The 14,763-nt window shown below is 47.6% G+C and overlaps 1 protein-coding gene across 4 annotated transcripts in view; it reads right to left on the minus strand.

Annotated features, from left to right (window-relative positions):
* The window catches only part of PAX7 (paired box 7), an 88,410-nt gene that overhangs the window by 27,939 nt on the left and 45,708 nt on the right, over positions 1-14,763 (minus strand). For all 4 annotated transcript variants that reach the window (XM_042883383.1, XM_042883381.1, XM_042883382.1 and 1 more), the window contains exons 7-8: positions 5,173-5,338; positions 4,354-4,553 (exon numbers count right to left, since the gene is read on the minus strand). In XM_042883383.1, coding sequence (XP_042739317.1) covers positions 4,354-4,553; positions 5,173-5,338 — 366 coding nt within the window. The remainder of the gene's footprint in view (positions 1-4,353; positions 4,554-5,172; positions 5,339-14,763) is intronic.

The raw sequence follows: 14,763 nt of genomic DNA on the forward strand, positions 1-14,763 counted from the left end.
GAAGAGAACTTTGGGTTTAGAGTGAAAACGTGTGGTCAGAGCCCAGCTTTGTGGCTTCAAGGCTCCCTCCAGGAATGGTGATAAAGCTGAAGTTGTAAAACCCGATTCCAAGATTTGGTTGGAAACCTTTGGTTTCCAGCCACAGCCACACCGACTGCGCTGGCTCTATGGCTGTTACACTGGGAATGAACCTGCTTGTGGAGCAAAAAAAGCCACTGAAAGCCCTCCGAAAATTAAAGCAACAAATATGAGATGATGAACAAGTTTCTCTTGGCTCTCAGCATTTCTGGAGCTGTCTTAATCGCTGGGCGATCCTGTGGGTTTGCTGAAAGATTCAAAGCTCTCAGAAATAACATGTGATGGAAGCACAGGGAGTGCCTGGCTCTTAACTCTGCCTTAACACATTCTCCAGATAGACAGCAGCCATTTGCAATAAACCAACCGTCTTTTGCTTTTGGACAATCCCTCACAAGACCCCAACGTGCCACAGTGGATGGTGAGACACATTTGACACATCAGGCCCCAAGCGAAAGCCTTCTGGAAGCAGAGATTTGAGGAGGTGAAGCAGTAAACAGAAGCCTTCTGAAGACTAGAAGACATTCTAAGAGGCAGAAGAGATGTGCTAGAAGGAAAGTAGCTCAGAATACAATAAAACATGAGAATTATTTGCCATTTAAAAAGTACCCAGGGTCCCATCATCACAAAGGCTCGACCTTTCATTTTCACTTTACACTGACTTGTAAGGTACTCATCAACTCAATTTCCTCCCACTTCCCACACTTCACAGAACCACAGAATCGTTAAGGTTGGAAAAGACCACTAAGATCATGTAGTCCAACCATCACCACCATGCCTGCTAAACCACGTCCCTCAAAAACCATCCTGAAAGACCATCAGGGAAATGCTCAACTGGACTTAACTGGACTTAACTGGGCTCATACTGAGTTTACCATCACACTGATGATGATAAACATTGTGATGAACCTCACACACAGTGAGAGGTGATTCTCAGATAGCAAAGGTCTGAACTTCAGCAGAGATGATGCAAAATGTGATGCAGCACATGGCTAAGGATGTCCTGGTACCTGGCATTGCAGTAATTCAGTTTGTTAGGTGATCCCAGACAAATGGGAAGTCATCTGTGAGATGAAAATGAGTTGAAAGTATTTAAGAGGGATTTATGAAATACCCTGAGGAGATGGGGACCTCACTGTGATGTTCTCCACTGTCCAGAGCAGCTTTCTGACAATCCGTGACTGCTGCAGCCCCTGGCAGTTGTGGGGGGACACATCTGGCTGCAGCTGGCCTGCTTTGATGATTGCTTTTTGAAACACTCAGAGCAAGATCTTTCCTACAAAGGCTGTCCCAGCACAAAGCTATCCCAAATAACTGCTCGGGTTACACTGAGGACTTCCAGGAAGGTCTGGGACAGAGAATGGCATGTGGGATCATTCTAAGTAGTGGTTTAATTGCGTGGGACTCTTTGCACAACCGAGGCAGTGTTCTTACATCATAGAATCACTCAGGTTGGAAGAGACCACTGTAATCTAATCCAGCTGAGCAACCCATCACCACCATGCCCACTCATAGAATCATTAAGGCTGGAAGAGACCTCTAGTCCAACCATCAACTCATCACCACCGTGATGAATTAAACCATGTCCCTCAAACATCACCGTAGGATGAGGGAGCTGAAGACCAAACTACTCAGGTCTGGAACGGAGGCACAATGACTTCTAAACTGGGTCAACTGGATGTCCCTGCTGGGAAGCATCGTACAGATCCAGGAGCAGAGCAGGGACAAGGCACAAAGCTGTGGGCTGGAAAACAAGCAAGAAACGTGGCCATTTCCCATGTGAAGTCTGGGTAAAACTCAGCAATGTCTGCCCTTTGTGTCAGGAGGGGAGGACCGAGCGTGGGGGGACCAAGCCTGCAGAGGCCAAACGTAATCCCCTTTTCTCTGTTGTGGGAATGGAAATGCCATGCTTCTCCTCTTGAATTTCAGCTGCCAGCACCGGGCCCGTCTGGTGGATTCTGGCTGGGACACCCAATCCCAGGGTAACTGGATAGCATGCTGAGCAAATGTTGGGAGCTCCGAGCTGGCAGCCCCCACTGCCTTGTCTAAACTGCAAAGAAATCTCCCTCCTGCTGCTGCTGAGGGATGAAACCAGAGAACTGCCTGTTTGCAGCTCAGACAAACTGCCATCATTTTAAGTTTGCTGGTTGGTTTTTTGGTGGGTTTTTATTTTTTTCCTACTTCTTGAATTCCGTCCTTCCCTGCAGTTGGTATTTAGCCCTGGAGATGTCACAGAGAGCAGCACAGGAGGATGGGAGCGTTGAGGTTTTACCTGTAATTCAGATGAATGGCTGAACTGTGCTCATGTGAGTTGTGCAAAGCATTCTCTATCCTCTACTTACACACCTCGCCGTGTAAAAGAGGACATTTCTAACAGCTCTTGTTCAAGAGGGTAAGAGCATTTCTCACATCCCTCCACTGGGAACAGCAGAGAGCTTAGGAAAGCAGTGAGTTGGCAAGATCAGTAAACAGAAAGCAGTCGTAAAATAACCTGGGTTAGCCTCACCAGGCACAAAAGAAATAGAAGAATTTATATGCTGATATCTTGGCCCTCACATGATTAGAAGCATTAGGAAAATGGGAATCTCCCCTTCTTGGGGGTGCAAAGCTCTCTTTTCTTCAGGACTGCAAGATAATGTATCCTCTCTTTCCCATACAAAGGGCTTATTGGCTCAGGCTTCTATCTTCCCCTACCCTGAGCCTGGGGGCAGGGTAATTTGGGATAGGGATAAGCACAGAAAAAGCATTGGTATGGTCATTTCCATGAGCCTCTGATTGAGCGAGCGGGGCCATAAGTAGATGATGAAGGTACAGAAATGGAAATTGCACGATGGACTTCTACACGTCTGCTGCTTGTGCAGCTTATCACGTGGATCTCACCCCCAACTTATTCTTTGGTGCTAAATTACACTTGTGAGAATAGGAATTAATCATGTGCCCTGGACTAGCTAACCTGCCTTTGAATCCCATACTGTATGCTCATCTCCCAAGCCTGGTGCTATTAGAAACCCCTTGTCAGAATGATGTCTCCTTATTTCCCCCACAAAACCACACTGTTTGTGGCAATATTCAGCCCCACACCAGTCACACGTTTTCTATCTTATGACCATCCCAAGATAGAAGTGGGATTTTTATACTGTTTCAGAGGAGCTGCAAGATTTCCCTCTTTCCACTGACACTCTATGTTTGTTTTCACACTTGAGAAATCACAAGTTATTGGACCTTAAAATCTATCTACCCCTGTGATGTCCCCGTTTATTGGATCCCTCTCTAAACAGTTGTAGCCTTTTCATTTCAGATGCCTACCTAATTTCTCCCAGTAGTTTCAGATTATTTTGTGCTTCCTGTCCTAAATAGTGTTACTGGCCATTCCAAAATCACGGGCACTTCATGAGTCTCCATATCTCACAACTGACTGAGAGCAAAAGTGAAAGGCATTTGGCAGCCCTCAGGACAGCAGGCACTGCATAAATACGAGTCATTGCCGTTGATGCTCAGCTTATGGTATGCGCTTTACTGCACTTAAAAGGAAACGTGCATTTGGAAAACAGATTTGTGTCGAGTAAACCAAAGACCTCTGCCTACTGAGGTAACAAGAAGTTAGAACCTTTACCCATAACGGTGATAGAGATGGATTTGGTAGGGGGTGCATTCCCAGCTGGTGCAAATCCTGGCATCTCCACTGACTTCTGCAGGGCTCACTGGCCAAGAACCTGTGACACACATATAGCCCAAGCCCTTCTCTCTGCTCTCTCCAGAACTGCTGCTGATGGAGGACTTATCCTCCACACTGCTGAGGCTTGTTTCTCTGCTACACACAGCATGCAATGCCATGCATGCAATTGGAAGAAATAGGACAGAGCCAGGTGATAACCTTTGGAAGGCAGCTGGGACAAGGCAGGGCTCTGCTTGGACCTTTGGCAGGGTAAGAAGTAAGCGAGTAACGTAATTTCTGCCCTAGAAATCCTTCTGGAGCACTGAGAAGGCAAACACCAATGCTCTAGGTCCTGACGTCCACAGTGTGATGTCCTGAATGTGGTAACTAACAGGATGCAAATGCTCTGGCAGTACAGTGCTGAGCTCAGGATCGGGATACTGCCGCTAAACAAATTAACTAATTGCTTTAACTAGGCCGCCTCCAAGAACTCGTGACAATAACAATAACTCCCTTGTTAACTATAATTCATTGTGATAGCCTGAAGCCTGCCCTGCTCTCAGAGGATCTGGACCAGCCAAATGCTCTCAGCCAAAGAAAGAGAATGGAAGCGGGTCACATACCTGTGGAGAGAGGCCATTGCTAACAGGATTCATGTGGTTGGCAGGAGCTGCAGCATTCATGAAGCTGTCTGAGTAGCTGGAGAAGCTGTGTCGGGCCCCATAGGCAGAGCTGGAGTCAGCTGCAGCGGCAGCAGCAAGCCCTCCCTGATGCATGGTGGATGGTGGCAAGGGCTGGGGTCTGTGCACGGTGCTGCCTCCATCTGCAAAGAGGTGGTGATAAAATCACAGGATGGCTTGGGTTGGAAGGGACCCTAAATCCCATCTGGTTCCAACCCCCTGCTGTGGGCAGGGTTGCCACATACTAGGCCAGGTTGCCCAGGGCCACATCCAGCTTGGCCCATGTTGTTTGCTTTGGACTGATGGAATCTTCACCTCAAAGCTGAGCGGAACAGATGTGAGACACACTGGTGTAGCAGAAAGGACCATGGGACAGTGAGCAGAGCAGATCCACCTGCTCTCCAGAGGAAAAAGCGGAGTTTCCATTGATGTGAGCCAAAAGCTGGTCTTCACAACAAAGGAAAACCACCTACCTGTTACAGAGGTCTAAGAGGAATGTCACAAATCAGAAATGACTGATGGGATGTTGTAGGGCAAAGGAGAGAAGGAATGGTCAATGGGATGTTGTAAGGCAAAGGAGAGAAGGAATGGACAATAGGATGATGTAGTGCAAACTAGAGAAGGAATAGCCAGCAGGGTGATGTAAGGCAAAGCAGAGAAGGAATGGTCGATGGGATGATGGAGGGCAAACCAAGGAAAGAATGGCCAACAGGGTGATGTGGGGCAAGAGGAGAAGAGCAGAGCAGGCAAATGAATGCTTACCTTGGGAAATGGTGGTGGTTGGGTAGGTGGAGTCTGGCAGCTGGTATGGGGGCAGAGTTGGCATTCCTGTGGGTGGGAAGCCCCCCGGCAGCAGATGGTTGAATGCTGCCAGTTGGTTTGCACCCGCCTGTTTGCGCCATCTCGCTCGTCGGTTGCTGAACCACACCTGGGACAGGGATAGAAAAGATGATGTGTGACTGGCCAAAAATAAACTTGAGTTGGATGATGTCTTGATAACGCATCCGATGGCAATCTGAGACACTGCACTGGCCAAAGATAGGTTCAAGTTTGCGGCCTGGCATTGACTTTCAGGGTATTTGTCCCCATTCCTTACTCTCCTTTCTCTCAAATTACAACAGTACCACTGCCCTGTCTCCTGGGTAAAGATACAGGCATTTAATATTTTGAAAGATATCATTAAGAGCATGGGAGGGTTCTACCAGCAGCAGGGTGAGAAGAAGAGGAATAATTCAGCTTGTGTATTCCGAGTCAGTCCATACCAAATAGATGCATTGCTACCACCTGGCCATTCTGCCTCGTTATCTGACAACTATGTGAATTATGCTGAAGGATTAAGTACCATAATAGCAACACGGCTGCACTGTTAGGAGGGATAAATAGACAGATTAGCATCATGGTTTCTATGTTAGACAAGCTAAATAGATACAACCAGACCGGAGGGAATACAAGGTTTTCTTAGCTCCTCTGTACTGCAGCAAATCACTGTTGTCTGTATGCTAAGACATGCTCTCCTTGCAAGAGGCATTGCAGTGTGCTCTAGCATTGTACTGCAGCCAATTTAAATCTCTATGCATTAAAACAGATGCAGTATTAATGCATGTGCAAAGCTGGGCTCGTGTTTCCTACAGTGCTAGTTTACCTGTAAGACAAGAGGGGAGATTTTTCTAAATTCATGTCTGCACTGATGTGTTTTATCATGGGCAATCTCCCTTCTGGAGAGTGGGAAGTGCTTCTCAGGCTGTCTCTTGGGTTTGGTTTACTTTATTTAATCAGAGAGGCTCTCAGGACCGATCCCTGTTTGGGGTTCAGAAGTATGCGGATAAGCTTTCAAGCCAGATGAGAATGCAGCTGCTGGACTTTGTGAGGCCTAAAGGGCTAGGAAACACGATTAAATTTCACAGCAACATGAAAAAAATGGAGCAAAAATCAAGAGTGTAAAGCATTCGGGGGAAAAAAATCCTCCATCAGGCTTCCAAGCTGCTCAACGTGAGGTCAGAAGCTGGGGTTACAAGGGGCTGAGGCACTGCCATCCAAACTGTCCCCACGTCTTGTGAACCAAAACAAAACTCTCTCCCTGAAATATAATGGAATCTGAGTCCAACGCTCCCTTCCCTCTTTGGAGCAGCTCTCTGAAATGCATGCAGTGCTGATGTCAGGTCCTTGGCACCCAAACGTGCCTCTTTACAGACCTGTCCCTACTGCGCTGCCTGGAGCGGCGTAACCTCCCAGCACCTTCCAAAAGCGTGACAGAAATAGGTCAGCACACATCCGATCTGCATTGATCCACAGAGTCCATGCAGGTTGGAATCTCTGTGTTCATTTTTGGCACCAGAAATCGCTAGCAAAATCTAGGACAGAGTTAAGGAGAGAGAAATGAATGAGCATCAAGGCCTGTGGCGCTTTCGAGTTCTTTTTATCCAGTCCAACCCATGACACAGTTTCTAGGAGCAGGGAGCTACACAAATAGACAACCTTTTGTTTGCACGGTCATAAGAGGTGGATGGTCCTGCCCTTTTCTCTCACACACAGGTATGTGTTAATTCCTGCTCGTTAAGGATGTGCTGCTTGGCTAATCCTCTCCTCTTCCACATTTAAGGCCATTGGAATTGGAAGAGACCCTCAAGGCCAACTGGGCCAACTCCATTGCGATAGAATGGATAGAATGGATTGTGATTGAACACCCACAGCTCCATCAGTGCTCAGAGCCCCTCCTGCCTGCCTTTCACCATCTCTCTGGGCAACCTCAGTGCCTCACTACCCTCAGTGTAGTCCAGGAATGTCAAAACTTTGGGGATATTTGGGCCATGTTCCATTACATCACATGAAGTTAATGCTGTCTGTGCACTAGCACACCTATTCACACAAAGTTAAAATGCAAAGATGTGTACAGCTTCTCTTATTTTGCTTTTCCAAAGCAAAGGGCGTGTAGTTGATTTGCTTCATATTTATTTCGTATTTATTTTATTGTGCAGGGAGATGATTGAGCAGATCCTTTTACAACGCATGGGCCAGAAAGGCCTTTTCAGGGGTCATCCTTGGGATGCCCCTAAGCTTACAATGCACATGGGCTTGGGAAGGAAGGAAAGCTATTTTCATGGCTTTGGACTACAACTAGAGAAAAATTTGGTTCCTAATTGTGCTACAAGCTCCTCCCGTGATCTTGGAAAAGCTTTGTCTGTCCAATTTGATGTCAGTAGAAACATTCAAGAAGGGTTGGCCCTTATGCATCAGGTAATCACTTTTAAAGTGAGGATAAACCCCATGAATCACAGAACCATTTAGGTTGGAAAGACTGCTAAGATCATCCAGTCCAACCATCAGCCCATTTTTCTCATGTTTTAGTTTATCTCAGCAGTCAACCACCTAAGACAGGGGCTGTAATTAACTCCTAGAATGCAGCATACCCAGCCAGGTGATAACTCTGTCTCAGCTGGAGCATCGCAGCAAATAATAAAGAATAATGATAGTAAACACGCATGCAAGCAAATGAGATTCATAACTACACGCCGAAGTGCAGCGCTTCCCAGTAGAGCCTGGATTCTCCAGCCACAAATACACTGAAACCTTCCACAAAGAAATTGATAGGATTTATCTTCCCGTGCAGAGGAAGGGACATTTCATGGCCCAAACAGGTTGATTCTGCCCCTTATTTATAACCCCTAGAAAAAAGGCAGATACATTCCAGCTAATGACGTTAGCAATTCTTTCCCTTCCCCCGCCTTAAAGGTGGCTCAGGCCTTTATGCTTATAAATCATTTTATTGGTAGTTAAAATACAGAGGCTAGAGCATCTAACTGTAACGCGAGGCGCACTTCAAAGGGAACCTGCTTTCATTGCACAACAGTTAAGGTTTTATCAGCCACTAAAGATTCCCCCTGCCAGCGGATCCTGTTACACCATGGTAAGCCTGGGGTGAAGGCTATGGCTGCTAAAAGCAGACTGGTGGGAAGGAGCTGAGGAAGAGGAAGAAGTTTTGGCACTCCTGGAACAAAACTGCACGGCCAAAGTTTTGTGCTGGGACAAACGCATTGAAATGAGCAAGGACACCCACAGCCCCATCAGTGCTCAGAGACCCTCCAGCCTGACCTTGGCTGCCTGCACACCTCTCTGGGCCGCCTGTGCCAGTGCCTCACTGTCCTTAAAAACTTCTTCCTGTGAGAACTCTGTGACAGGAGCAGAACTGCTCATTGCACCATAGGCTACACTTGCACAGCAAGCGAGGATGCTGCTCTGAGGCCCGTGATCACACCTCTTTACTGCAGAGTATCTCCTCCAGCATCCCCTACACAGATGGCAGAGGAAGGCATAGCGAAGCTAAGAAACCTCTCCAATCCCTCACTGTCAGCTGATTTTGGAAGAGCCCATCCTCCCCACCAACCTGGGTTTGGGGCAAAGGTTAGCACTGGTTCTTATTTAACCCAAATGCCAGCCCTTCTGAGATGTCCCAGGCACTTGTTCTCAAGCAGAGAACAGCAGAGAAGGGTTGCAGAGACAGCTGCCTGCCAGGATGGGGCTGGACTGAATTATCCCCGCAGCCACCGAGATATGGGTCAGCTCCCACAATTTGTCAGACAAGGAGAGGAAAGGAAGGTCAAAAAGAGCCTCCTGTGGGAAAGAAAGCCTGTTGTTTCCCTGCTCGGCCTAATCAGGATTTGATGTTGGAGAAAGATGGATGGGATAAATGAGCTCATAAATGGAAACAGGGATGGAAAAGCCAAGGCGTGCCTTTGCTCTGCAGCAGGATGGAAGAGATGCAGCATATGTTGCAGAAACCAGGTGGCAAAGAATCTCAAAACCCAGGCAGACAAATTCCACCAAAATCAGATGAGGTCCCTCCGCAGGTTACATGGAGGCTTTGCAGATTGGGTTTTCCTCCAAACCCGGACAGAGCCCCGCCTGGTCCACACCAGTCCTGAGCATCAGGGACACATGAGCATCATTGAGGCAGCTGAGATAATTCCTTACAGAACAGAGGGGCAACGGGCCCACAACAAGGCACAGATTTTAGACACACAGGTTTTATCCATGCATGCAGGGACACAGCTGTATCTAGTGACACTTTGGTTCAGTGCCCAAAATGCTGAGCCTCTGTCACTGGTGGGTGATACAGTTAAGACAAGGTTAGTGGAGCAGAACAAATGATTCTTCACAAATGAGATTATCCAATGAATTTAGCCCATATTTCTCCTGGCGCTTCCCTGCTCCTGAAGGTATTGGCTATTTGTAACATTCTTCTGAAGACTTTGAACCATTTTTGGCGCGTGGATTTATTATTATTATTTTGCAAACCACTTTTGATGAAAAGCAACCATCTTTGGCAGTAAGATGTTTGATTACGGCTTCGCATCTCCAAACCCAACCCTCCGCACCAACACAGCTTCACACCACACAGTTTCAAAGCCAGAACCATTTTGGTCCACCTTCCTTGGGCTGGAAATTTGGTGATAAAGGTTCTTCTCATGCAACCTCTCGGAGGCACTGTTTGTTTTTCACACAATGGGACAGACACTGCGCTGCTATAAATCAGCGCGACTGCACCCGCTCCCATTGAACACACAGCGATCCACAGACGTCTCATCTGAGGAGCTGGGACCCAGTTCATTGCTTTGGCCTCTGGGCCCTCTTTCCTTTGTAAGAAAAGCAAATCGTTGCCACATTGTTGAGGCAATCCCTTGTTCAGCTCCAACCAAAGCAGACCAGGGAACGCAGCACAAAACAAGCTCCTGCCAAATGGTGCAGCTCGTCCTCAAGTTTGCATTCATTCCTGTTGATTCCCAGCCGTGTTTTGCTAGAAGGACTATGGGATTAGGTTTATCATCTTCATCTCCAGTAAATTTCATACTTAATGAAATAGTGCTGACTCTCTCCAGCAAGATGCCCTCAGGCTTACACAGCTGGAACTTTGTCCCTCGTCAGTGGGACATTTCTATTTCCAAGGGTGCTGCTTACTGTAATTCTACTACGAATACCAAAAGTGCTGATGGTTTTCTAAGCAAACCTTCAGATACAGGCAGAGGACGTGCTCGCAATTTCAAATGCTCACCTCTGGCTTTTGCAAAATTTAGGTGGAAAAAGACCTGCCACTGCTGCTTGGATCTCTGAAAATCTACTTTACCATTTGTCTTTTTATTTGTGATAAGATTGAGGGCTTATTTGGAGCATATTGGCTGGGGTAAGCGTGCTCCTGGCTGCTCTTTTTTAAGTGCTTTTTTGTTTCTTAATTCTGGATGGGGAGATGTGAAAGAAGAGCAGCAATGCTGGGACATCAAGCACTGCCTTCCTAAGCGAGAGGGAAGAGATGCTACGAGATCATAACCAACCTCCCCCTGATTAGCAGCATCCCTCTTCAGCATTAGGCAGTGAACAGCCAGACCCTACTCTGCACCTCAGCTGCATCCAGCCTTGCTGGCTTTACCTTGCAAAGTCCCTTATTCGAGCTGGATCAGCACACTGCCCTGGCTCTGACCTTGCTGGGAGCCTGGCACTGCACTGCTGTCCCTCACCAAGCCCAGGCACCACTGTGGTTCTCACGGCCTGGCTGCACAGTGCCAGGGGCTGCTCTCTGCCCAGCTGGATGCTCCGGTGTGCGAGGGCACGGCTGGCTCTGTGCCCTGGAAAATGAGCTTGCCAAGCTCAGCTCTGCCAAGGAGAGCCCCAGCTCTCAGCTCCGCAGCACTGCACCAGTGCCAAAACCACGGGGCAGCTGTTGTGTCATAACCCCCTCACAGCTCTCTTCAAGAAGTGTAAATGAGTGGGACCCTCAGGAAGAAAGAAAACATTCTCAGCTGACCTTTAAGGGTGGAGGACTGCTTCAAAAGAGCCTGTTTGGACACATCTCAAAGGGTTTGGGAAGCAAAACACCAGGCAAACAGCATCAGGCTCCCACCGCTTTGCATGACTCCAGCTCATACTCAGAGCTTGGAGAGCTGCCTGTCACCACCCCATCCCTCCATCCATCACCTCTGCCTTCAGAAAGCAAAGCACAGACCTCTGACCACAGCTGGTGTGAGAGCACCCCTCTAGCACAGAGCAAAGATGTTTGAGAAGCTGTTGGGAAATCACACAACCACAGAAAGGTTGGGTTGGATGGGACCTTGAAGCCCATCCAATTCCAACCACCTGCTGTGGGCTGGGTGCCCCCCACCAGCTCACACTGCCCAGGACCCTATGCAACCTGACCTTGGGCACCTTCAGGGATGGGGCACCCACAGCTCTCTGGGTAACCTGGAAAACAGACTGCAGAAAGCTGCTACAAAACAAGGGAACAGTGGTTTGCAGCTCCTCCGATCCTGAGAACAGAACTGCTTCGTGCAAAATCTTGAGCAAAATGGAATGGAATTTTTTTTCTGGTGCTCCATTTGGCATGTCGGAGCCATCGCAGCATGATCTGGAGTATGGCTGTTTGTTTACTACTGTTTGAAAGTGTGTCATAAAATACAGATGATGTGAGTAGCCTAGAAATGCAACGAGGTTTCAGAGACAGAATTGCTCTGAGCCTTTTTATTAAATGAAACATCCATTTACTCCCAGGCAGAAATCACAATGGGATCCATCATAAAAATGATCAATAAAGCATTGGGTTGCGACTCCTGCTCTCTCGTTTAATTTTGTTATTGAAATAACTGTTTCTCAGTGCATGGAATTTCCTGGGGGTTAACAACAGACATCAACATGGCTACAAATCCACCCCTCCTGATTTAATTCTGGGCACTGGCACAGGTTACCCAGAGAGGTGGTGATGCCCCATCCTTGCAGACACCCGAGGTCAGGCTGGATGGGGCTGTGAGCACTGATGGAGCTGTGGGTGTCCCTGTGCACTGCAGGGGGGTTGGATCTGGCGGCCTTCAGGGTCCCTTCCAACTCAAACTGTGATTCTATGACTCTATCGTTCTAGGATTAACAGAGCTGGTGGAATGCATGCCTGTCCCCAGCTGCTGTGGTGTCACCACCTGAATCACTCAGAGGTGATGCTGAGAAGCAAAACCATCTATTTTTGGGGGGAAGGGGGGAGATGATTTTGTGTAGGTTTCTGGGAAAGGATTTTGAGATCATCCTTTGGAACCCATCACGTCTGACTCACCACAGCACCAGGGTGAAGGGAAAGGGGCTGTTTGTGCGGGAACCCATGCGCCGAGGTCTCCATTTCCAACATACAAACTTCTAAATGGCTCTGGATTGTGGGGCTGATGGGGGGACAGCCATTCTTTTTGTTGATGTTGCTCAAACACCAAAGTGAAATAAGCACCCACTATTTGTTTATAACTTGCTTTAAAAGCACAACAGTGTTTGGGCAAACAGACCCAACAAATGGGATCAACTCCGAGAGGGATTAGGTTCAACTCTGTAGAGCCATGACTGATGTACCCGGTGTCTCCTTGGGCACTGTCACCTTGAGAAATTATTTCCACACCTGGGTAAGGATTTCTGACAAAACTATTCTCCCACTATAAAAATGCTGTACTGACAAAGCTGAGACTATGAGAAAAGGGCTGTTCTCAAAATCGTCCCTTCTCTAGAAATACCAGGGAGAAAAGTTTCAAAATTATCAGAGAATCCCATTAAGGTTGGTTCGGTTTCTCTTCCATGTAAAACATTGTCATCGCCAGTTATATAATTGCAAAAAAACAGTGTAAAACCCCAAAATACACTGCAGATCAAACCCAAAGCTTCCATTAAATTCACTAAGTGAATTGCTTAGCTGTTAGGCTTAATTTTAAAAAGCCATGAACGCTTGGCATTCGGCAGCTTGTTTGCTGGTAGGATGAAAACAGGAGCTTGCAGATGGGCAGGAATTCCTTCAGCGCTGGGCAATTAGTGTGGGCACATGAGTCAAGACATCGCCTTGCACGAAAACAAGTGGGAATTTCCACTGGTGGCCTCGTTTGGCACCAATCTGGAACTGAAATCCTGCTCCAGCGGAAATCCACGGCGGCGTTGTCCCTGTCTACATCAAATTTGGGATTAACCTTTGAATGGCTCGGACCCTACGGCGTGTTGTAGCTTGAGAGCTGGAATCCCACATCCCAGCCACACAGACACTGCACTGACCCTGCTAAAGCATTGCTCACCCTGCCGTGATCTTCCTAGCAGATGAGAAACCGGAGCTTGGGAGCGCTCCCCCTCCACCTCCTCTTGTTGTTCAGCTTGGGAATTTTATTAGCTGTCAACGTGTCAAACTTCCACTTAGCTGGACAGCTGCATGACCAGCCGGACTCTAAGGTCTGCCAATAAAGTTTAACAGAGCTATCAGCTTTTCACGTGGAGGAGATTACACTACAGGAGCACTCAGGTATCAGAGAGACTGAGGGAGAGTTGGGCAAGCTCGTCTTTCATATGGTAAAGGAAGAGAAAGAAGCAAGGAGAAGCATGGACAAGCCTGCTTATTTTTGTCCAGAGCTGATGCAGCAATTAGCTCAATGGGATGCCGTGCAGAAGTTGTGCCCATACACAACACAGTTAGAAAGCCTGACGGCAGCTCTGCTGTAAAACTGTGTTTCATAGAGGGTTGGAAAAGACCTCCAAGATCATCTATTCTGAAAGTACTTTTCATTTACCCTCCTCCCGTGTTAACACAAAATGCTCTTGGGGACAAAGTCTGTCCCTTAACACCCAGAACTCCTCATCTCAGCTGGTCCTACCATCATTACAGCTCCCTCAAACCCAAAGTGCAATTTCTTAACCTTAAAACCTCTTCCCAAACAGGGCTAACAGTACAAGGTGGTGGAAGATTTCCCTGCTGGATGTATGTGTGTGTGTGTGGCTTTTCTTCCCCCCACAAGAACTTGATTGACTAATGTTTGTAGGTCCCGAGAGCCAGTAAAAGATCTGCTCTGATATCCAGAAAATTTTACAAGGGGCGGCAGGCTTAAAAGTGGTGGGAAGAAGCTGAGCCTGCCAGGATGTCGGAATGAGAAAGCCATCAGGAATGTGCCTCAGAGAACAGCTGCTACTAGAGCCCTGGCAGGAACCTCCACGCGAGCTGCCTGGGAGCAAGCAGGGGGATTCAGAGATCACAGCTTGAAACAAGGGAAAGGTTCCCCTTATTTATTTATTTAGCTTTCCCTTTCTCTGCTTTCGCCTCCCTCCCTTCTCCCAGCCTTGTCACGGTGAGGTCAGAACCGATTGGAAAAAAGAGAACCTGCTGCTGGCTTTTGCTCTCCCTGGTACTTTTGGGGCTTTCCCCTTCCTCTCCATCACAGCTCGTGCAATGCAGATTTCTCGTGCTTCATTAAGAGATATTCCCCTAAAAAAAAATCCCGTGTCAATCTATGCAAGGAATTCTTAGAAGCAGAATATGCAAAACAAAAATGGGGGAAATGTAGTGGCTTAGCCCCTAAGTTAGCCACTTTT

This window comes from Lagopus leucura, unplaced genomic scaffold (assembly GCF_019238085.1).
Source record: "Lagopus leucura isolate 7727_CA_CO unplaced genomic scaffold, USGS_WTPT01 Super-Scaffold_100037, whole genome shotgun sequence".
Classification (NCBI taxonomy): domain Eukaryota; kingdom Metazoa; phylum Chordata; class Aves; order Galliformes; family Phasianidae; genus Lagopus; species Lagopus leucura.